This window comes from Ciconia boyciana, chromosome 12 (genome assembly GCF_034638445.1).
Source record: "Ciconia boyciana chromosome 12, ASM3463844v1, whole genome shotgun sequence".
In the NCBI taxonomy this organism is placed as follows: Eukaryota; Metazoa; Chordata; class Aves; order Ciconiiformes; family Ciconiidae; genus Ciconia; species Ciconia boyciana.
In genome coordinates this window covers 22071118-22092791 of record NC_132945.1, presented here as the reverse complement: position 1 = coordinate 22092791, position 21674 = coordinate 22071118, and the positions used below count along the sequence as shown (strand labels likewise).

The window sequence follows — 21674 nt, the reverse complement described above, 5'->3', positions numbered from 1 at the left end:
AGATCTTGGCTTTTGGATGCATAACCGCTTTTTTTTTTTTTTTTTTTTTGTGGTTTATTTTTTACAAAATGTTCCCAAAAAAAAAGAAAAAGAAAAAAAAAAAGTCTTTCCTCCTCAAAATCATTAAAAAGAGCGTGTAATCATGGTTTGTTTTTTTTTTTGTTTCCCCCAATAAATAAGTAATTAAAAACTGAAGAAGCCAAACAGCAGAAAAGAGTAGCCTTGTTAGTTTTTTTAACCCCAGCCAAGCCAGAAAATTGGTCATTCTTTTAGGTAGCTTGCAAGTAATAAGTATTTTCATGCATTGGAAAAAAAAAACCAAAACCAAACCAAAACCAAACCAAAAAACCGACCCCAAAACCAAAACCAAACCAAAACTGTAAAAGGGGAACGTCTTTTTTTTTTTTTTTTTTTTTTTTTCATGCAACTTTTGCTTTCAGGAAGGAAAAACTGAGGAACAGCGGGCTTAGCAGGTGGGAGGGAGGTTAAGGGGCATTCCAGCCAGTTTGGTGCAGCATTACCTCAGTTTCTCAAAAGCAGCTGTCACGGGGGGGTCCTTGTGGGGCTGTTCGCGGTCCGTTCGCTTTATTTTACAGTTCTCATCCCTCAGCGATTTCGAACTGGATTTATGACGGTAGAGTTTTTTATGGGTAGGTCCGTTATTGCCTAAAGTGCTCAGGTTACTATAGTTTTTATCAAAAAAGGGAGCGTGAATGTCCGTGGTGTACCCGGTTGAGCAGTTGGGGCGACCGGGGTCGCCGGTTGCGGCTTTGCCGTTTTTGCTTGAGCCCTTGTTGTTCGACTTGTGGTTCTTCGCCGCCCCCGGCAAGCCGCCGTTCGCCTTCTTCTTCGACTCTTGGGACGTCCCTGCCAAAATTTTAAGAGTTTTCAGTTTCAGGCTGTTGGACTCTGGTGACCGGAAGATGTCTGGAACGCTGTTGTGGCCAACAGGCCCCCACAAGGGCTCGATGGAGGCCATCATAAACCTCTGGACGTCCGCCATTCCTGACGCGATGTTGGACAGGATGTTGGAAGGTTCCTCAAACTCCCTCTGATCGTCATCCAAGAGGCTGGTGGCGTTGCCCAGGCTGGTTTCCGACCAGCCCGCGCCCCCCTCTTTTCCCAGCGCCCACTCTCCGGAGAGCCCGTTGTGCTTGCCCAGCTTCACCCCGGCGGGGCTGCAATGCTGAGCGCTCTCGGCGAGGCCCTTGGTGGCGGTGGCCGTGTTGCTCAGCTGGTTGACCGCCCTGCCGCCAACGGCCGGAGCCTTCTCGCCGTTGACTCCCGCCGCGTTTTTCCCTTTCCTGGCAGATTTGGGCGCCTGCCTGGAGTTCTTCCCTTGCGGCTTATCGGCTCCTTTGTTGGTTTTGGGTGATTTTTTCCGGGTGGCTTTCTGGGAAGAGCTTTGGTTTGTACCCACATTCTTGCTGGATGAACTTTTCCTCTTCGATTTTGACACTTTGCTATTGGTGCTAATTTGACCAGATGGCTCATTAAATGTTGACAAGCATGGACTCTTTTCGAGAAGGCTGACAGAATCTTCATCGTTGAACATATGGAACTGGAACTGGTGATTATTTAAAGCAAACCCATTATCTGCCTGATCCTCGCTCTGCAGGACCCCGCAGTTCCACTTGACCTTCTCAGAGCTGTTGAGGGCGGCCTGGGGGCTCTCCTGAAAGCCCTTCAGGGTGCCCAGGGGCTTGGTGTCGGAGCCAGCTATCTGCGGGGACAGGTTGGGAGTGTCCGGAGGGGACATCTCCGAAAGCGACGACTGGCGGAACTTATCAGGCGTGAAGTTGGAAATGTCTAAAAGGTCCGTGGACTCCTTCAAAGGGGTGATTTCATCTATGCTCTGCTGGATCACTAGCTTGGGACTGCAGTGGGCCAAGAAATCGTCATTAATATCATCCTCGCCGTCCTTTTCACAAGACTTTAAACTTAAAGAACTGTAATTGCTAGAACTAACTGACAATGAACCCACTGAATCAAAACTAATGAGCCTGCCATCATCTGTACTTAGTGTACCTCGTTGGAAATGAAAGCGCCCCTCTCCATTATTAAAATGACATGACTGATAAGAATCATCAGACTGCACTTGTTGGCTATCTGGCATGTAATTTTTTTGGTATAGCAATTTGCTGCTATTCAGATTGACTTGAGTGTATCCAGAGGCGGGGAGGCCGTCTGCACCCGTGGCACTGCCGCCGCCGCCGCCAAACTCGCTCGGCAGCCCGGCCGCCTCCCGCATGTCGCCGGGGAAGTCCTGGCGGTTGCTGCCGGCAGCCTTGCTGGCCGGCCACATGCTACCGAAGCTGCTCTGCTCCATCTCCAAGTGGCCGGGCGACTGCTGCAGCTCCGACTCGGAGGGCGGGGAGAGCACGCAGCTCTGTGCCGGCTGCAGAGCCGGGAAGGGCTTTTCTGCCGGGACGATGCTGGGGAGCGGGTGCTGCTGCTGCTCGGAGGGATGCTGGGCGAAGTATGAGATACCGGTGTTGCTCGACAAATCAGAAGCATCTAACAACGTCTGCAGATACCCTCCAGGGATCAGGGGTACATTGGTGGTGATATTAGCAGATGGCAGAGGCTTGTCTGAAGAGGAGGTGGATGGTAGGAAAGGAGAATTTTTAGCAACCTTATCCTCGTGGCACTCCGGGAGATGGGAGCTGTCTGAAGCACAAGGAACGTTTTCGTCCTTCAGACGCGCTGCAGAGTCCTGGTTTTCCAGCGCCGGGGAGCCCTCCGCTGTACTGGTAGCAGCTTTGATCTTCTTGCACTTCAACCTGGCTTCACTTTTGAATTTGATTCTGCGGAGCACTTTCCTCTCCGTCCCCTTGTGCTCCCGTTCCTGCGATTTGCATTTCACGGCGGCGATGCCCGTGATGTCGTTTACGTGTAATCCGTTGGCACAGCTGGGGGTGGCGATGGCTAACGCCGGCAGCCCTTTCAGGCCCGCGTCCTCTTTACTGCTGCAAGGCTGCTTGTGATCAGAGGAGCAAGAGCCCAGCTTGTTCACTGATTGCTCGATGGCTTTAATTCTTTGAATCCGGTGCCTGTTTGCTAGCTTGCATTTTCGCTTCCGTGGGTGAGGGAGGAATGAAGCATCTGAGCCGTTAAGATAGAAATTCTGCTTGTGGTAGAGAGACGATCTGAGCAAATCCAGCCGGCTCTGCTGCCTCTCTTGCCAGAAGCCCTTCAGTGGGGCCAGCTTCTCGTATTTGCTGAGCAGCTCCTCGTTTAGGGTAACAGTTGTCTCGTTGGCATCCACTTTGCTGAGCTTCACCAGCATATGTTTCTCCCCTTTAAACCTGTTAATGATGATGTACTTGATGATAACGGGGGGCTCCTTGCGAGAGACTTTTCGCCGTTTCTTGGGGCACCACTCGTCATCGTCCTCCTCCTTGGGCCCATCCGGGAGCCACTCCTTCTTGTCCAGGATCTTCTCGTTCTCGATGGAGTCCACATCGTACAGGTAGTCGTCGCTGTATCGCACTTTCCTCTTCGCCCGCAACCCGTAGTTCTGCTGAATGAAAGAGCCAGAGTGGTCCCGGGACAGGTACCGGCTGCAGTCCTTGATATCCCGCAGCACGTCGTAGGAGGACTCTGTGCAAGTGCTGTCATCGCTGAACTCCCCGGAGTCCTCCGTGGAATTCACCGAGTCCAAGAAGTGGCTCCTCTTGGAGCCCACGTACTGCACCATCTCCGTGCTGTTGCAAGATTTATTTAAGGCAGCTTTCTCCTCCTCCTCGCCGTCCTCTTCCTCGCCATCCTCTTCCTCCTCCCCCCAGATGATGCCTTCCTCAGATTTGAATTGAGAAGGGTCGGTGGCACCGCTGGGCCCCCTTTTCAGGGTGCTCCTGCTGTCCCTTTTGGTGCAGTTGCCGAACACGCTGGGGAAGAAGTTGAACTGGGCGTCCTCTTGTAGGGTGGTGGTCTTCTCCCGCACGTTGTCCTGGAAAGATTCGTATCTAATCTTTAGGGAGCAGACATCGCTTCCCAAGGTGGAATCGTCGTCATCAAACATGTAATTATCCACGTCTTCCTCGGAAAACAGATTTACAGAAAGCTCATTTTTGGAGCAGAGGTCAAGCAGCTCAATTTTACTTTCACTAATGAAAGATTCAAAATAGCCCCATTCCTGGTTGGGATTTGTTAGTAAAGGTTCCTCACCATTGCATTTGTCTAATAGTAATCCCTCGTAATAATTTTTCTGAGTGGGGTCCTCTGAATCACTGTCAGATTTTTCTGCATCTCTTTTGTCCGCTGCCCTCGATTTATGCATAGGGAAGCTTAAAAGCTGGTCTGAAAGCAGTTGATCCCCGTATCTCATGGTTTCTCCTGTGCTCATGCAGTGAATCCCTATATCAGAGACTGAACAGGTGTCATAATCCCTATTTATATCCCCCACTTTCAAGCTTATTCCCGGCTCTGCATCAATGCCGTCCTTTGATTCAATAAAGCAGCCCAGACAGGTCCGGCTCGGCTGCATCAAGCAGTCGCCCGTCAGTGCCGACATGCCTCCGGGCTCCATCATGGTGAAAGGAGCCTTCTCGCAGTCACCCGGCAGCGACCAGGAGCTCATGCCCTTCGTCACGCAGGACGTGAGGGAGATGGCGTGGGCGGAGGAGTCATCCGAGGCGTGCTCGGGTACATCCGTGAGCCTCAGCGGCGACGGGGGGCTCAGCAAGCAGGGCTTCTTTGAAGTCAGGGGAGGCAGCGCCCGGTGGCACGCGTGGTTTTCCTTCTGAGCTGTCGTCAAGGCTGAGAACGTGACCGCGGCCTCGGCGGCGGTGCAAGGCCTCTCATCGCCGTCCAGGGCGTGCGATTCTGGGGTGGGGGGGGGCAGGGAGAAAAGAAAGAAGAAGAGAGATGGTTTACAACCCTTGCGGTTCTGCTCGGGCTCGCCAGCCCGCTCCCCTTCTCCCTAGGGTTTGGTGGTGACTTTTCCCAACCGCTCCTCTGGGAAGCGGCAGACGCCCTTCCCGCGGGAGCACGATCCTTCCCTTCTGGATCTCATTAACGTGGAGATGTGCAGGGAAGGGAGAGGTAAAGGCTCTCCCCCCTGCAGCCAGCTGGAAGAGGTACAAGAGTACGTTTAAAAAACCAAACCCATCCCTTCTTTCCTCCTCATATACATACCGTTACCTGGATACTGCCTTTCCAATCTGACAAGGTTATTAAAAAACAAAACAAGCCTAATAAAAATGTTCCCATTAACATTGAAAAAATTAATGGAAAAATAAGATTCTTAAAGAAACAAAGTAGCCCCCCTGCGGTGTCTGCAGCTTAAACATACTTGAACTGCATTACTGCTCGAGAGTCAGAAAGTTACGGCTATTTTTAAAAACCCAGTAGTCTTTTTGTCGCTGTCCACGCCAAGGGAAAGTAGAAGGTAACACAGGCTTTAAAGCAATTATTGTTAGCATTATTGTGGGTTTTGCCATTCTTCCCTAATCTCTAAAAATGCCTTTTTAATAATGTAAAGATTTTTTTTTTTAAACCTAACGATTTTTTATTTTTACCTCGTCGCACTCTTTTATGGCAGAATAAAGTTATGAATATACTTTTATCTGACTTCTGGCTCAACGGACGATATGACCCTTGAAATTTAAATACGGTGTCTTTTCATCCATGAACACGCTCTGATATCTCTGTATTAAAAAAAAAATATATACCCATGTGTGCATTCACACCAGCTGGAAACCTCTGCCGACTCGGAGCTGAGCCCGGTGCTTTTGTAGTGGCTCACATCTTACCTTTTTGGTGGTTCCACTGAAGGCTGGGGCGGCAAGAGCGGAAGCAGCGCAGGCTTTCCGAGGAGGGACAAGCGCTTTAAAACGCAGCTGGAGCAGCAGGCTGTCGCAAGAAATGGGGCATCCGAAGGGATTTGGCACCTACACGCTGCTGCGACCCTCCTCGACAAGTGCTTTTATTTGGAACTGATAGAAAAGCAAGCCTCCTCCCGCCCCATGCCAACCTGCGCCAGCTGGTAAGGGAAGGCTCATGCAGGGACACGTACCACCGGCACGATGAAATACCCACCGTGCCGGCACGCCGGTACTGCCGAGCAGGGCAAGGAGCAGGGCTCCCACCTATAGGTGGGCGATACAAAAAGGAGCGAGATGGGATGGAGGGCTGCCTGCCCGTGGCAAGCATAAAACTCAGAGGAGGTCAAAATCCCCCTAATCTCATCCCAAAAGCTCCCGGCGGTTTTGTGCTACGAGGGCCTTAGGGACGGAGCCATCAGTAAAGTCTTAAGCCAGTACAAGCAAGCTGCAGTGGGAGCCATGCAGCGCTCGAAGGACTTTGAACAACTTCCCAAACGCTATACCAATCAAACCAGGTGCAGCGCAATGCCTGTAAACATCTTCAACACGCGTGGCTTGGAAAAGACCAGACTGACTTGCTTGAAATCTGTGCTGCTTCTCTTCCCTCAAAAAGGGTTAAAAAAAAAAAAAACCAAGCTGATTTTTGAGTCCCTCCCACCAGTTTTTAGATCAGGAATGCAGAGGTGGTATCTTTTTCCTTAAGCACCAAAACAAATTAACCAGTGCAGTTCCACTTCAGAAGTAAAATAAAATAAAAATCAGCTTGGAGCTGACAGGAAGCATGGAAAATTTGAGGATAAAATAAGAATGTCTGTGAATGCTGTAAGGCTCAAAAAAGGGGGAGGTAGAAAGCTGAAATTCAATCTCCAATGCTGCATTCAATACACAGAGATGCTATTACATAAAATAAACTCTCTCTGGGTATTTCTTTAGGTTTATACTTGTATACGTGAACTTAACTCCTGTGAAATACAAATGCCAAAACGTGATTTTCTAGGGCTTGTATCATCCTAAAATCAGGCACACATTCAATTGATGCTCGAAAGTAAACAATACTCCAAAAGACTACAGTTAAAAAAGAAAACGCTGGAGAAGCAAAAACACCTTTCCCCGTTTAACTCAACAGCCATCCAAAAGCACACGGGCAGCCCGAGCGGAAAAATACTGAACCATCCTGCTGTCAACCAGCTCCGAAGGGGGGCCAGTCCCGAACCGGGCACTGCAGCAGCCCAAGGGCTGCTCTGGATTCCCCGCACCCATTTATAGCTGGGGGAGAGGAGGCAAAAAGCATCAGCCCCATCCCCAATGCCATCAACAGGGAGGTGGTGGCATCAGCGCTACTTGCTGGCTCACCGCTTTGGATTCAGCAGCGACTCCTACACAACACAACACAACAGTGTTTAATTAAAAGTGCTTTTTAAGCCCTGTTTAATTGAATTTCATGGAAGCGGTATCAGGTTCTAGAAATCACCCACCTCTTCTGAGCAGGTAAGATTTTGCTGCCTATTAGATTAGACGAGGGGACTATGGCTAGAAAATCTCCTTGCAGCTCCAGCTGCTGTCATCAGCTGCGGCTTTACCATGTGTAGTCATGAAGGAGGTGGGCTGACAACGACAGATACCTCCCAAATTACATCGTAGGGGCGAGCGCAAGTGTACGCTTCACCTGCCACCAGCTCGTGTTGTGGGGTCCTCACGGGCACCCACGTGTCTGGAGTCACTCCAGGTTGTCGGTAATGAACAAGAACAACATTTGAGTACGTGCTCTTGCTGGAGTAAACCTCGTTTTGAGGCGACAGAAGGATTTGAACATACAAGGCATCAGAGGACCAAGTCCTCGATATCTAACGGTCAAATTTATATAAATGTATATCATCAAGATTTATAGGCCAATACAAAATGTAAAAAGCCATGAAATTAAACATAAAAATGTGGTGAAGAATGAAAATGTCAAGCTCTGCCTCAACGCTGGACTGCCACTGTGTTTACTGTGGCTAGCGACTAAAGTCCAAATGACTTGAGAAAATGCTTAGAGGAATATTTATTTCAATCAGGGTTGCAGGCAGCAGAGCACTGTTACTCCTCATCAGTTACTGCTTTTCAAAGCAAGTATGGAGTCGACCAAATAGATACAGATAAAGTTAAGTATTTTGGGCAGGCTGCTGGAAGGGGCTGATCCTTCCCCACCGATGTCGATGGAAGCTGGAATGACTGAGTGGCTCCCAGGAGCATGACTGTGGCTAGCAGCTCCTGAGCATGTGCAGAAGCGGTGTTTCGGGCCAGGGGATTCCACGTGCTGGCTGGCGAGCCACACAGAAAAGGCAATAACGAGCTCACAAGTCCAACCTTCCCTTTCCATGGGTGCTAATCCGGGTTTGTTTCTTCTACGCAATCTAATTTTTCCCCAGTTTGTAGGGACTAAGTATCCTTCAGTCAAATTTTGCTGAGATTGGCTAGTGGGTTCATAAGTAACTGCAAAGAGAGGGAAAGATTCCCAACAGACAGAGGGGCTACGTAGTCTTGTATGACTTTTTTCCCTAAGAAACCAAACTAAAACCCGTAATTCAAACTGCATGTACACATAAACATTTCCAACCATGCATATGCATGGGCAAAAGCAGTACTTGTTAAGACCTAAAAAGGTGTAGATTCATAGCTGGAATGACATCTGTGCAGAAAATACCCATTTACCCTACTGCTCCCCATTGCAGAGATACCTGCAAACTGCTAAAATTAAATACACGAAAGGAATTACGAAAATAAGTTGGCTTGCAAGTTGTCGCTGCTCCCTCATGTACTGTAATTAAGTTCCTTACCATTTTCTTTCACCCCATTAATCAGGATAGTTTCTTGGTCTTCTGAGGCACAATCCTGCTCTTGTTGGTCATCCATCAATTTAACCTCTTTCTGTTCACTCCATGCCCCACTGCATCTGGCCAACCTGCACATTTCCAGAAACATAACCACAGTCAGTACAATTCCCAGAATCAGCTCAAGGAAGCGTGAATAAAAAATAACAACAATAAAAAACCCCGCACAACCTCACATGCTGCCCTTACCCTGCTTAAGAGGACAAATACTATTAATTTAGGCTATCGTATTTTCACTTTTCCACTCCAAAAGCCAAGTCCAATGTATTTCAGGAAGGTGAGAATGCCATATATCACCGTTTCCTTCCCCAAAGTCCATCTTTAGAAGGTGGAGCGGTGCCCTGCACCTCTGCAGCACCCTTCGCATCGCCCAAAACTGCTTTGCAAAAGCAGGTGAGCGTTGTTATCTCCAGACGGGCGAGTGGAGACACAAAGAGGAGGGGACTTGCCCCAAGTCAGACAACAGCAACCCTGCCTCGGAATCGGAAGAGAAACGCAGACATCCTGAGTGACAACTGCTTGCCCTAGCTACCACCTACTGCTCTTGTCTTCCAAGAGCTGGCAGATATGAAAAACTCCCCCCAAAAGCAGTTTTGGGGGAAAAAAAATCTCTAGTCTCATTCTTCACTCAAAACACTTCTTCATCACGAGAACGCCTTCTTTGAAAGCCTTGTTCCCCAGCCACCTACCACCACCCTCACGGTCCCCGTTGGTTTAAGCTTCGTCTCAGTTGTACGATCACCAGTCGAGGCTGACTGGACTTGACGGCACTTCTCCGAAGCAACAAAACCGGGATCAGAATCAGACCCGGTCTTTCCCCCTCCCTCCATGAAGATCCCCCCACATTAAAACGATCACCTAAACCCATCGCCTGCCTAAGGAGAGGGAGACCGTGCAACGGAGAGATGCGGCTGAGCCCCCCAGGACGGGCAGCACAGGATAACCCTCATCAGTGCTCCCGATGGACAGAATTTCATCTCGTTGACTGTAAATTCCAGTCAGAATCTATTTTTTTCCTTCTGGCAACCTGAACTCAACTTTTTCTCTCTCACAGAACAGGTACTAGATTGAAGCATCGTTTTAGGCAATTTTTGTGGGGTTTTTTTGTTTGGTTTTGGGTTTGTTTTTTTTTTTTTTTAAATCAACATTTGTCAATGTCTGATCTTCCCACAGTATTCACTGCCCTGGGTTCAGCGGCTGAACTTCATTCATATTCAGATTTGCAGTGGAGTCCTCCTAATTAACGTGAAATCTTTACAACCGTCTTAGCAAGTGAAACCTTCACTGAACTTAAAGATGCTGTGACACCGAGAGTAAGATAAGAATAACAAGCATCAGTAACTCAATTCCTTTGCATATTTAGAGGAATATTTAACTAACCCTGAGAGTTTTACTTTGACGCAAATCCGTATTTCAAAGCTCTCCAAGCGCGAGTGGGTTTGCTGCAGTAAGACCCCTCTCTCCCGCCAGCACCCGCACCCTCCCCACCACCCCGGGCTCTCACGGCGGTTGGGAAAAGCTCCAGCCGAAGCATCGCTGACACCTTGTAACAGGAGCGACTCGAAACGCCAAAGCACAGATCGGGCGTCGTTGGGAGTTATTTCCATGCAGCTTGAAGATTAACTTCGAAATGTGAAAGCTGCTCTGCATTTTCCAGTAACGGTCTACAACTTCATGCCTCCTTGATAATATCTCCTGCCTCTTAAGTGTATCTTAATTAATATAAATATTAATAGATTAAGTTTTTAAAATATCTATTAATGAAAATATTAATAAAATATCTTAAGCCTCAGGAAAACCAGAGGCTTCTCAGGAGACCAGAGAACCACCACTGGCCCCACACATGGTGACTTCTGGGGAGGGGGCTGTTTGCTGCCCGAGGAAGCTCTGGGAGAAGGAGAAGCTCAGTTGAGTAAGGAGCTTCAATAGATTGTGACCTGGTAGATGTGTTTTGCACACCCCCATGGTTTGCCAGGTGGGAGAGAAATGTGCAAAGATCTTCCATTTCAATTAGCCGCGGGCAGGTAGGGTTGGAGGACGGCGCTTTTGGCTGTGCACCTTTACAGATGTGAACCTGTTGCTCACTTCACCGCCCTCGGTGTGGATGATGGGACCATCATCTTCAACGTACAGAAGGTTATAATCAACATTTCTGTACGCTCTGATCTCCACCGTCATTCTGAAGTGCAGAGGTGATGCTCTGATAGAGGCTTATCCGTGCACAGCCACCAGCAGATGCAAAGTAAAAGGGGAGAGGCCCTGCCATCGCGCCTCGCTTGCGACTATCTGTAGCTGAGGGGCTTCAGCATTCAGACGACATCCACAATTTAGTCTATTAATTTCCCCTAATTATTTTCAACCTAGTTGACACTGCTGGCCTCCACGGCACCTTACGGTAATGCGTGTGGCAGCTTCTGTGCTGCGTGAAATGGACCTGCTTTGGTTTGGTTTGAACCTGCTGTCCTCCAAAGGACGGACCATGTTTTCTCACCGAAACACAGCCTCAGTCCTAGAAAGGACTTGGAGTACGACCATCACTTAAATATTTAATAATATTTACATTCACGGGAGAATCATGGCGACATTTCAAGTTATCCAAGTACGTAAGCCAAATCAGGATACTACTGAACTTTTCCTCACTGGTCAGTGCTTAACCCACAGGACCCAGGTTGCGGGGTAAAAGCTGATCCAGTGTAGCTGTAGAAAGCCTCACCCTGCGAGTCAAGTCTTTGTTTATCAGTATGATAAGCTCAGACCCGCAGTCGTAAGCTCAGAAGCACCAGCATCGTCTCTGCACGGCTTTGCTGCCCTGATTTTTGCCTGGGTGTACTGGTTTATAGCAATTTGGTGTAAAATGCCACAGGTGGCCTGCTTTCAACCGGTAACGTAATCACAGCCGTATTAAAGTAATGGCTTGCAATGAATAAAACATAGGACAAAGGCAGAAACAATAATTCTCCAATAATGTAAATTTGTCACTTCCAGCGCACAAAACATCTCCAGAGAGAAAATAACAAGGCGGACATAAAACACTAGTGAGCTCACCAAGAAAGGTCCCGAGCATTTTAAAGAAGGCATCACCCTATTACTGCCAGGATTTCCACCGGAGGAGGAAGGAGCACAGTCTCATGCTCGGTGGGTTGCATGCCTCTCTGCCTGCTTGCTTCTTGCTCTTTCGGTTTGTGGAGTCGGTGGTTTGACTGCGGTTTGCAAACGGGTATGTGAGGGAGGCTTCTGCCTTTCCTTACTTCTGACCGATGCTCAACGGCCAACCTTCAAGGAGAGAGCAGGGCTTGTTTGGGCAACAGACTGAGAAGGCAAGCAATGCAGCCAAGGCAAGAAGGCAGCCAAGCAAATGGAGACGCAAAAATAAAGTTTATAGGTGGGGACGCCTGTGGGACTTTTAATCTCCTATTATTATTTTTTGGGATGTGTGTGCATAAGGGGGAGGGAAGCACAGAAGGGATGTTTCTGGGGGACGCAGTCCAAAGGCTGGAGAAGTCAATGAAGGTGAGGAAATGCAAGAACGAAGGGGACGTGCCTGCAGACAACTATTTGCCTCGAGCGCGGTAACTCGGAGAGCAGAGCTGAGCTCTAGAAACGAGCTGGAAAGAGTTCAGACGGGGGATCTTCACATACAGTCGGAGAGAAATTAAGTGCGAATGAGACAGACAATCTGAAGTTTGCAGAGACCTACTGAACATGAGGACTTTTTGGGAGCGGTGTGACCATGAAAGGTCAGATCCCAAGAGGGACAGGGAGAAACACCGGCAACTGTGAAAGAAAAGCTGACAAAGGGGCTTGACGTGATGCAGACCAAGAAGAAACCAAAGACTGGGAATAACAAAGAGGAGAACAGCTGGGTCCCTGGGAAGAAAAACTAAACCGAGAGAGGTCTGGGATATAAAGGCAATGGGGCAGAGAATACACGGGGCAGCAGGAAAGCACAAAACACAGAGCCATCTGTGGACAGAAGAATAAAAGGAAGAGAATATGGATTTCAGACGGCGTCAGGCCATTGAAGAGATACATGACTGGGGTCACGCTATTATGAAGAACTGACAGGAGGAAAATCAGTCACCAGCTTGAAGTTTATGAACTTGGCTGGAGCTGGAGTGGATGGAGGAAGAGGACAGCGGGCAGAAGATGATGGTCAAAGACGCAGAGTCAGATGAAATCCAGGTCTCTGGAGGAGGAGGGCAGGAGCACAGCTTGGCAGGCTGTGCTTCAAGGCCGGTCACAGGTGGTTCAGTCGTAGGGAAGAATTCAGAAGGACTTTTCTTGACTGCACCACGTACTTTAGGGCATTGGTCTGCTAAGATCACAGCTGGCATGACAGAGAAAGATACAGGCTAAGAAAGGAGATCAAAGGGAAGAAGTCACAGAAAGCAAGCAGTGGAGCTAAAAAATAATCCAACTCGTTTTAAGCACAAGATGGACAAATTAATGGACAGAAGGACAGGATGCAGTTGCCCATGACAGCAGTACACAGGACTCAGTGACCTGGAGAAATCCCTTTCAGCCCTACGACTCATGTCAGGTGAAAGACCGCAAGTACCTCAAAAAAACCCTCAGCAACACCGCTGAGAAAATTCTCCATTCCTCACGCTTCCCGTCAATTTTCCCACTGCTTGTGCTAATGGGGTTGTACAAAAGCTGCTAGCGACCAGATCGCGTGCACAAGTCTGGAAGAATACAAACGCAGCACCCAAAATGGACCCTCCGCTGTAAACCTCCCATTGCCTTGTGAGCACGTGTCCTCAGCCCAGATGGCCAAGAAACCCAAAGCACTTTTTCCTTCTGTTTTAAAAAACCCACATGATACTCGAGAAGTTTTATGGGCATTGGTATTGCTGGAGTGGAGGCAGATGTGGTCGGAGAATGAAAGCCAATGTCCCAGCTAAGGCCTCTCTAGCTCCCTCCGCTCCCAGCCATATTCAGAGGCAAGATCCTGGTAGAACATCCCTTCACCGGTTCTTTGGAGTAAAACCAGATTATTTCTTTTTCTGTACATTCAACAGGGTATGCAAAGCATCAGCAACACGAGCAATGCTCCCTATAGGAAATTAAATCGAGGGGTGCCGGGTATTTACCTAGAACAGAGGAGGGAACGCACGAATTACAAAGCTAAAACATCTGGACGTGTTCCCACATTGATCTCCGGTCTCATAAACGATGGACCATATGTTCACTTAAAACTGGCATGTTTTTGTACAGCTTAGATTTAAGCACGTTCCTATTAACATTAATTTTACAAAGGCGAAAGGGGAAACGCCACCAATTTATACAACCCATGAGGGAAAAATGCATCTGCTCGCTGCCTGTCCTCTACAAAGACAGCAACAAGTTGCTTTGCCTTTTTCTCAGCCAGAAAATGTCCGTTTCCCCCCGGTATCACATGCAGCTGTCCTGAATGGATGTTTACAAAGTGTACAGGTACGGGTCCATCACCTCGCTGCTGTCAGAGGTGCCACAGCGGGAGAGCCCTGGTTCCCCAGATGCCGGCCCAAGGAGAAATTGTGCCAAAGGACCTGCTGGAGAGGTTTCCTCCCCGCAAGAGGACTCTCCGCAGACTCTTCCTGGGGAAGCAGCAGCCATGTGGCTCATGGCATTTTCCAGCGGAAGCAGTGATGGTCGCAGCGATGCCCTGGAAGCACTTACAGGGGGTAAAGCCAGCCAGCTAGCCGTGACTGCCATGTAATCCAGTGCTTGGCCGCTTATATATGTGTATATATATATATGTGTATATATATATATATATATACACCTATATCTCCACAGCTAGCTGAACCTCTCCTCGTTCGTATTTCCTGGGCACCAGCATTAGACTGTTGAAGCTTAATATACTCCTCCCAAGCAGAGGAGAAAAAAAAAAAAAAAATCTACCTGGTAAAAATAAACAGCCTAGTAGACTGACTGAAAGCCCACCTACACATATGGGAATTATATTCGATGGACTAGATTATGGGTTAGCGATAGCTGTGCCATAATTAAAGTTGCAAGAGTGTTTCGGCTTAAAGCTGCATAAACAAAAGGTCGCTAGCACCCAGACAAAACCCAACGTGCCAGTTCCTATTTACGCACAGCTTTTACATACCGAGTGCTTTCATTTGTTGTAGATCATGAGGGTAGAAGGAGAGGGAGTATCCAAAGTGAAGGAAAATCTTTTTATGGAGAAGTGGGGGAAGAAAGCGAAGACGAAGATGTGGCTTTTTTTCCTGCAGAGTTGTGAATAAGCGCAGGTGTTCTATATAAGCGGTTGTATCTTTCAAAAAAAGAGCTTTAGAGAAATTAATTGCATGTCAGAGCCTCTGACAGGTCTTTTAAGAATTATGATACTTTTGAATGAAAACATTATATACTTAAAAGGAAGTACCATGTAAATGTCTCCCAGATATTTACATTCAGTGGAGTAATAGTAGAAAAGAATTCAGCTCTATCCGCGGTACAAACGGATGGTGAACGTGCCGCGCCGCTCTTCCGAACGACGACGTCTCCTGCCCTCGCAGGGCTGCATTACCTCTCCGGCAGAAGCACAAAGCAGAGTTCAGGGGCAGCCGCCAGGACGGAGCCGTGCAGAGGAGCAACGCTCTCCCGGAGAGCCGGAACGGCTTCTCTCGCCCCGCGGGGCTGCACCCCTGAGCGCGCGGCTCCTCTTCTCTGAAGCAGGGCCACCGCCGCCTCCTCCGGTGAAGCCGGCAGCGAGACCTCTGCAGAGGAAAATAGCCCAGTGGTCTTCTGGGGTTGTGGGTTAGGAAAATAGCCCAGTGGTCTTCTGGGGTTGTGGGGTTTTTTTCATGGGTTTTGGGTTGGTTTTTTTCCCCCCTTTTAGCCCTGACAAAACCTGGGCAGGACACAGGATAGAGAGCTTCCCGTGGAGAAAGGGTGGTGGGGCAGCGATCCTGCCACGTGCCAGGAGCCGGTGCAGTGATGCCAGGCTCATCGTTCACGGACCTGAAGGATGCTATTTTCCCACCAGATTCTGAAATTCCCAAATCCCTTCTATTCCATGGATTCCACTTGATCCTTGTTTTTTTACTATAATTTGATAACTGGTGGGTGAAGTGATAAAAATTTTCACTTGCCAGCAGATGGGGATGTATTTTACTACTCAGTCTCTAAAAAGAGGTTCTCTAGAAGTACCTCTCCAAGTAAACATGTTTTTCCAAGAATTTACATTTTTATTTAGGCCAAGGGTCTCTGAATTTTGCCCAGCACGATGGCAAGAAGAAAACATAGAGTAGATGCAGTTTCCAGAACTGTCAGGGTTGGAAAGGTGAAGTTGGTAAGGAAAGGTACAGTGCGAAACCATCCTCCCACTCTGCCCATCATAAAAGTGCTTCTCCGGTCCACAAAAGGGATGTTGGACTTAAGGGTTCTGGTGTCAAAGTTATTTTCCCAGGAAAATCTCATGAGGAAATCATATCTCCCAGCAGTTCCCTGGGCTCTTCCTATCAACGATGGTGAGCACGTGGGAGAAAAGGCCACGTGAAGGAGAAATCGAAAACAAAGACGACCTTTGAGGGTCAATCCCAGCAGTGAGACATCTAAAACCCTTCAAGGAGGTAAGGTTTGATAGAGTCAACATTGGCTGAGAATAGGTTCGGCGACCTAGGTATAAATACCTCCAATTAGGAATAAATCTGGAGGAAAGAAATGAGGTTGATAAAAAAAGAGCTTGCAGAGAAAATGGAGAACACAAAAACCATGAAAAGAAGAAACAATTTAAGAACTAGTGTGTTCCCAGAAGGTGTAAAGGATGGATGGCTTGTTAATATTCATAGCAAGGCTCCACTTTTTCCTCAGCTGAAAGCAGATGCAACAATTATCGCAGAGCCCGAGCCCCAACGCCACCAGACCCTGAGATATGATATCAAGAGCAGACTATTTCAGAGCGGACTCTGAAATAAATGACAGTTTCTGACCTTACTCGGGGAGGACACAAGGTGCAAGTGTTTCAAGACCTGTCACAAACAACTTTAAGGAAAAAGGAAGTGAACAAAATTATAGCCTTCCTGACAAAGCACACGTAAAATACAGAAAGAGCTTTCTCTCTAAATGTATTCTCACACATCAAAACCAGCAGTATATCATAAAGGGAAAAAGGCGGCAATTAAAATCCTTGAGAAGCTGAAACGCATGAGGGAATGGCTGAAATACGGCACATTTCAGCATAATGCTGTAGTGTACTAGGGAAAGGATAGCTGCTAAACCCAAAGACGAGAATACCAAAATGCAAAGAGAGAGAGTGAAGAATCACTGCACGACGGGTGTGCAAGGGACGGCTGTGAGATGGGGCTGTAGCTGGGGAGAGGGGGAACCTCGTGGGGAAAAAAAAAGTCCAAGTAGTAATGCAGAGAACAGCGAGACCGAGAAAATGGGAGGAAAAAGGACGGTCTGAGTCCAAAAGCAAAGGACGCTGGCTTCGGATGAGCACAGCTCAACACCACGTCCCCTGAGACAGCAGTCAAGAACCTGTTGGGAAGTTCATGACTCGGATGAGGAAGAAACAAATATCCCTCTTCACCAGACGTGGGATGAATCTGCAGTGTGGGGACAGGGAGCTATTCCCTGGGAATAACGAGGGTGAGGAAAGGCAGGAGCCCAGGGAGACTGATGGGGTTTCAGCGAGTACACCCGATTCTAGGGTCAAGAAGCATAAAGAGGATTCCTGGCTACCAAGAGCAAGGGAGGGCTATTAAGAAGAGTCGCTGGGTTTCTTTTTGGTCATCCTCTCGCATAAGAGAGGAAAGAAATTAAGCACTAATTAGCGTCACCGGCTGCATAGTTTTGAAAAGCACTGGCAAGCTGAGGGCTAGATTCATCTCTTGAAAATGAAAAAGAATACAAACTTTGTTTTAGGTGTGATGGCCTAAAGTTAAAACATTTCTATAATTATTAAAAGAGATGAATAGCCTTCTCCAAAGAAAGACGGTTTTACAATTGACGACAGAGCAAGCCAGCATTAAGCCGTTGGTACGAGCCTATTAACACACCAGTGATGGAAACTGTCACAGGTACAGCTGCCACCTTGCTCCCTAGGCCAGGCTCGTAATTTTATGAGCTGAACACATCCCTTCTGCCTTAGCAGGCAGGCTGCTGGGTGAGGACTTCTCATCCACCCTGACCAAAGGCCACCTCACAAGAAAATTAACAGCAGCAGCTACCCAGCCAGGGTTAGCTCCTTCTTTCTACAGCTTATTCGGATTACTAATATATTTAGAGAAGCAGAAGTTATCTTCGTCTGGGATGGGATGAGGGGAAGGCAGAGAGGATTTTAGGGATTTCCTAACCTTAGCTCTTGATACATCAAGACTGCAAAGAACGGAGGAAACGGGGGTAATTTGTTGGAAGAGCGGGACCTGAATGCATCTGAAAGAGGAAGAACCGTGATCTCACTTCTCCACGGCACAGGCACATATTTCAGGACTTGATATGCTCTATATAGCTCCATGAGGGTCATAAATCAGCTGGTCTCATTATTTTCTAGCAGACCTGACTTCCATAGACAGGAACTCAAAATATAACCAATACTCGGGAATAGCACACATCTACCCTTATGCTGCCTCTCAGCACAAGATATATACAAAGATTTTCAGGACTATCCAAGAGCAAATCGATAAATTGTTATGGGAAGCTGGCAAGGCCACGAAGAGAGCGAGCAGCTCATTAACAAGGCTTATTAACAAATCATAAGAACACAAACCACCACCATCAGCAATAAACCAAAAAGCAAAACAAGAGCCAAACTAGAGCAGCCCAGAACTGAGGCCCTTCCAACCCTGGGGTTCAAAAACTGGCAGAGTGGTCCCAAAACATCACCCAACACTGGAAATTAGAGGTAAATTGACTGTTGTGCAAACTGGTAAAGCAAATAAATGCATTCTCTGCAACAAATACTAGGTGAGCCAAACAGAAGCTAACAAAGGCTGTCAATCCTGTTTATAAGAGATACTAAGGAAAACAGATGTTTCATTTGGGAGAGAAAACAAACACTTTTGGACAACTTTAAAAGGGATCTCCTCTCTCAACTGTCTATTTTAGCTGTGTGAGAGGTAAAACCCTGCCTTGGCTAGAACCAGCAGAGAAAGTCCCTAAACAACCCCTGGGGAAGGGGGAAGCAGATATTGCCACTTATCTGAAGACCGAGAAGCGAGCAGATCCACGTGGGTTTACAGCTGAATTTTAAGGGCTCTGAAATGTTTTAATGGCTCGGATTAATTAGATTACGCATGGAGGAGATACTCCCTCCCACTGGAAGGGACCGAAGAGAGCTGTAGTAAGCATACAGGTGACAGATTGTACCCGCTTTCTGTCCTATAGCCTCACTTCATCAATACACGTCAATGCCGAGTGCTGGTCGTCATGCTGGCAGATGGCCACACCGTGTCCACGTTGGGTGTGCGACTCCCCAGTGACTCAGGATTCATTGTAGACAGACAAAACTGCTGATAAAATTAAGAGGGCACTTAATGCGCTACATGGTAGTTACAAAAATAACGTTCAAGACACCATAGCAAAGTCTCGGGTCAAACTGAATGGGAAAACGGCACTAGAAGCATTTTTCTTCAGAGATGAGTTGCGAATTTACATTTTTGCTTTGTCAAGAAGAGCTGGCTTTGCTGTGCTAGCATGTGGGGTTGCCTCGATAGGGTTAATATTAGCAAGCGGGGTCCCCACTGCTGCCACTGCCCCATGTTCTGCCTGCCGACCCGCCAGCCAGTTACGGGCAGAAGAAGAAAAGATGCCCAAAGACAGCCCGTAGCGTTGCTTTTTGCCTTTCCTCCTTAAAAGCCACTGTATTCCAAACATGTAGTTTTCACTCAATCTCCGGATATAAAGTTAAGATAAATCAGAAATGTTAAGGGCCGGCATTTCTGAGAAAATTAGGCTGGAATGATTAAAAACCCCAACTCTCATAAACCTGCAAAGGTTGAAAATTCAGTGCGATACTGAGGTATTAACCTTACAAAAACACGAGGACCTCTCCAAAGCTAATTACGTACCAGTCTAGTCTAAAATAACAAAAGCCATTAAAGAACAGTTCAGGATGGAGCTTTCTTGATGGGCAGAACTGCTTCATTTAGATGAACTTATTACCAAAATTCTCCTTCTCTGCAGTATTTACAGATAGGTCTCCAAGACAGGATCTTAAAAGCTTAGCAAACTCTTCCTATGCACCTAATCAGGAAATATGAGAGACCAAGGTAAAATGCATTAATATTGCAGAAGCTTACTAAGAAAGGGGATGTTTCACAGTCCTTTGCACACTGGGTATTATCAAATAACTCAGATGAAGAATGTTGTGTAAAATTTTGTTTAAAGATACAGATTAATACGGAGCCAGAACAGTGCGAGGAAATGGATTTCACAGAGGTATGCTGAAGAAAAGGCTCAGTCCTAAACTTTATGATTACCTCTTTTTTTTGACTTCTTAAGGTTCCCTATCAGAAATATTCTCTTCTCATCCCTGGTAACCACCAGGTTTAAAAAAAGAAGAAAGAAAAGAGGAAATTTTTTTCCCTGTATAAATTTGTAATATATTAAAGTTTGGACTAAGGAGGGCAATTAAGCTGGCTGGTGCTGGAGGAGGATATGAAAGCTCATCAGGATATTTGCGGTAACCCTAGTGGGGTAAACATTTCTCTTTTCTAATATCTTCAAATTAGAAATTTTATAGGAAAAAAGAAATCTTAGCAAAGCTCCTTTGTCTCTTATTAGCAATTAGCCGACATGGAGTCAGGATAAAAGGTGTTAATTTCTAAAGTAAACGTAATTTTCATAAAAGCACAGACAGGAAGACCAAACAACGGAGTGCTTGGCTTAGGCACAGGAAGAATTTAAGCTGGAGCAAGGGGAAGAAGGGCTCATTCCTCCCAAATTTTACGCCAAGAACCGTTTCAAGGAGCGTTGCATGGCCCATACCTGCTCACGGCGGTGAGCGGGGGCTCCTTTCCCCGAACGACTGCGGTGCCCAGACGTGCTGGGTGGAAGCTCCCACCGCAAAAGCCAAGCCCCCGGGCAAGCTCTGCCCAGCCCAGTTCTTCCGCTGACCCTCCTCGCCGGGACGTTCACTCTGGGCAGAACACATCGTGTTATCAGCTACGAAGCAAGGAGCTGCTTGCGTGCAGAAGGACTTACTTCCCATTCTCGCTGCAGTTCCCTTACCACGGGACATGCGATGTGCTAAAACGCGGGCCACCATCAGCTTTGAGAAACTAAGGAAAGCAGATTGCTAGAAAAGAGGCAAAGGTGAGAGACCCCCCAAAAAAGGGTGACATTCCTCAGGGACGTGGAAGACAAAAATCCCTTAGCCATTACATCCAAGTTTCTAGCCAGATCCTTTGAATATTCATGAACAACATGAAGTTTTATAAGGATTTTTCCTTTTTATATACATATAAACGACTATATTGATAGCAGATGGGTTCTTCCATACGATTTCCTTTTTAAACCTTCAGCTTCATGTAATTCCTGCATATTCCTTGTGCTGGGAAAGGAAAGCCTGTGCTTTTAGCTCCGGAGTACAAAGCTGGGGTTACTTCTGTTCATTTGCTCCTGGCTTACAAAAACCTTTAATTACACAACCGGGTAGCAGCTCTTAAATACATCATCATCATCACTTTTTCCCAGAGACCTCCTGGGTGTATTGGGTCTGCCAGGCAATGCAAAGCTAAAAGAGACTTACACTTATAGAAACTATACAGTACCTACTGACTTAAGCATATTTTTGTAATAGAGTGAGTGGTTTCCTATAGCTGACACAGTTGGCCCACCGAATTTTACGGGTAAAATAGCTTCACAGTCTCATCCCGTGATGTGCATCTGAAGGAGCGAATGCTTCTGACTAAAAAGGGAATAAGGGTAGGTAAGAAAAGCAAATGATCAAAACACTTATCACACCGAGAAAAGAATTTATGAGGCCTGATAAGGAGTCTGAACTGATGACAATTATAAGATACCATCCATTTTTAGC

General features: G+C 47.2%; 1 protein-coding gene across 7 annotated transcripts in view; it reads right to left on the bottom strand.

The window, feature by feature from the left end:
* The window catches only part of NEXMIF (neurite extension and migration factor), a 175225-nt gene that overhangs the window by 7516 nt on the left and 146035 nt on the right, over window positions 1–21674 (bottom strand). For 6 of the 7 annotated variants that reach the window (XM_072877072.1, XM_072877073.1, XM_072877071.1 and 3 more), the window contains 2 exons: window positions 8645–8769; window positions 522–4827 (listed from right to left, as the gene is read on the bottom strand). In XM_072877072.1, the coding sequence (XP_072733173.1) occupies window positions 522–4827; window positions 8645–8720 (4382 nt within the window). In that variant the 5' untranslated portion in view covers window positions 8721–8769. The remainder of the gene's footprint in view (window positions 1–521; window positions 4828–8644; window positions 8770–21674) is intronic. The other variant, XM_072877077.1, reaches the window with a different exon arrangement.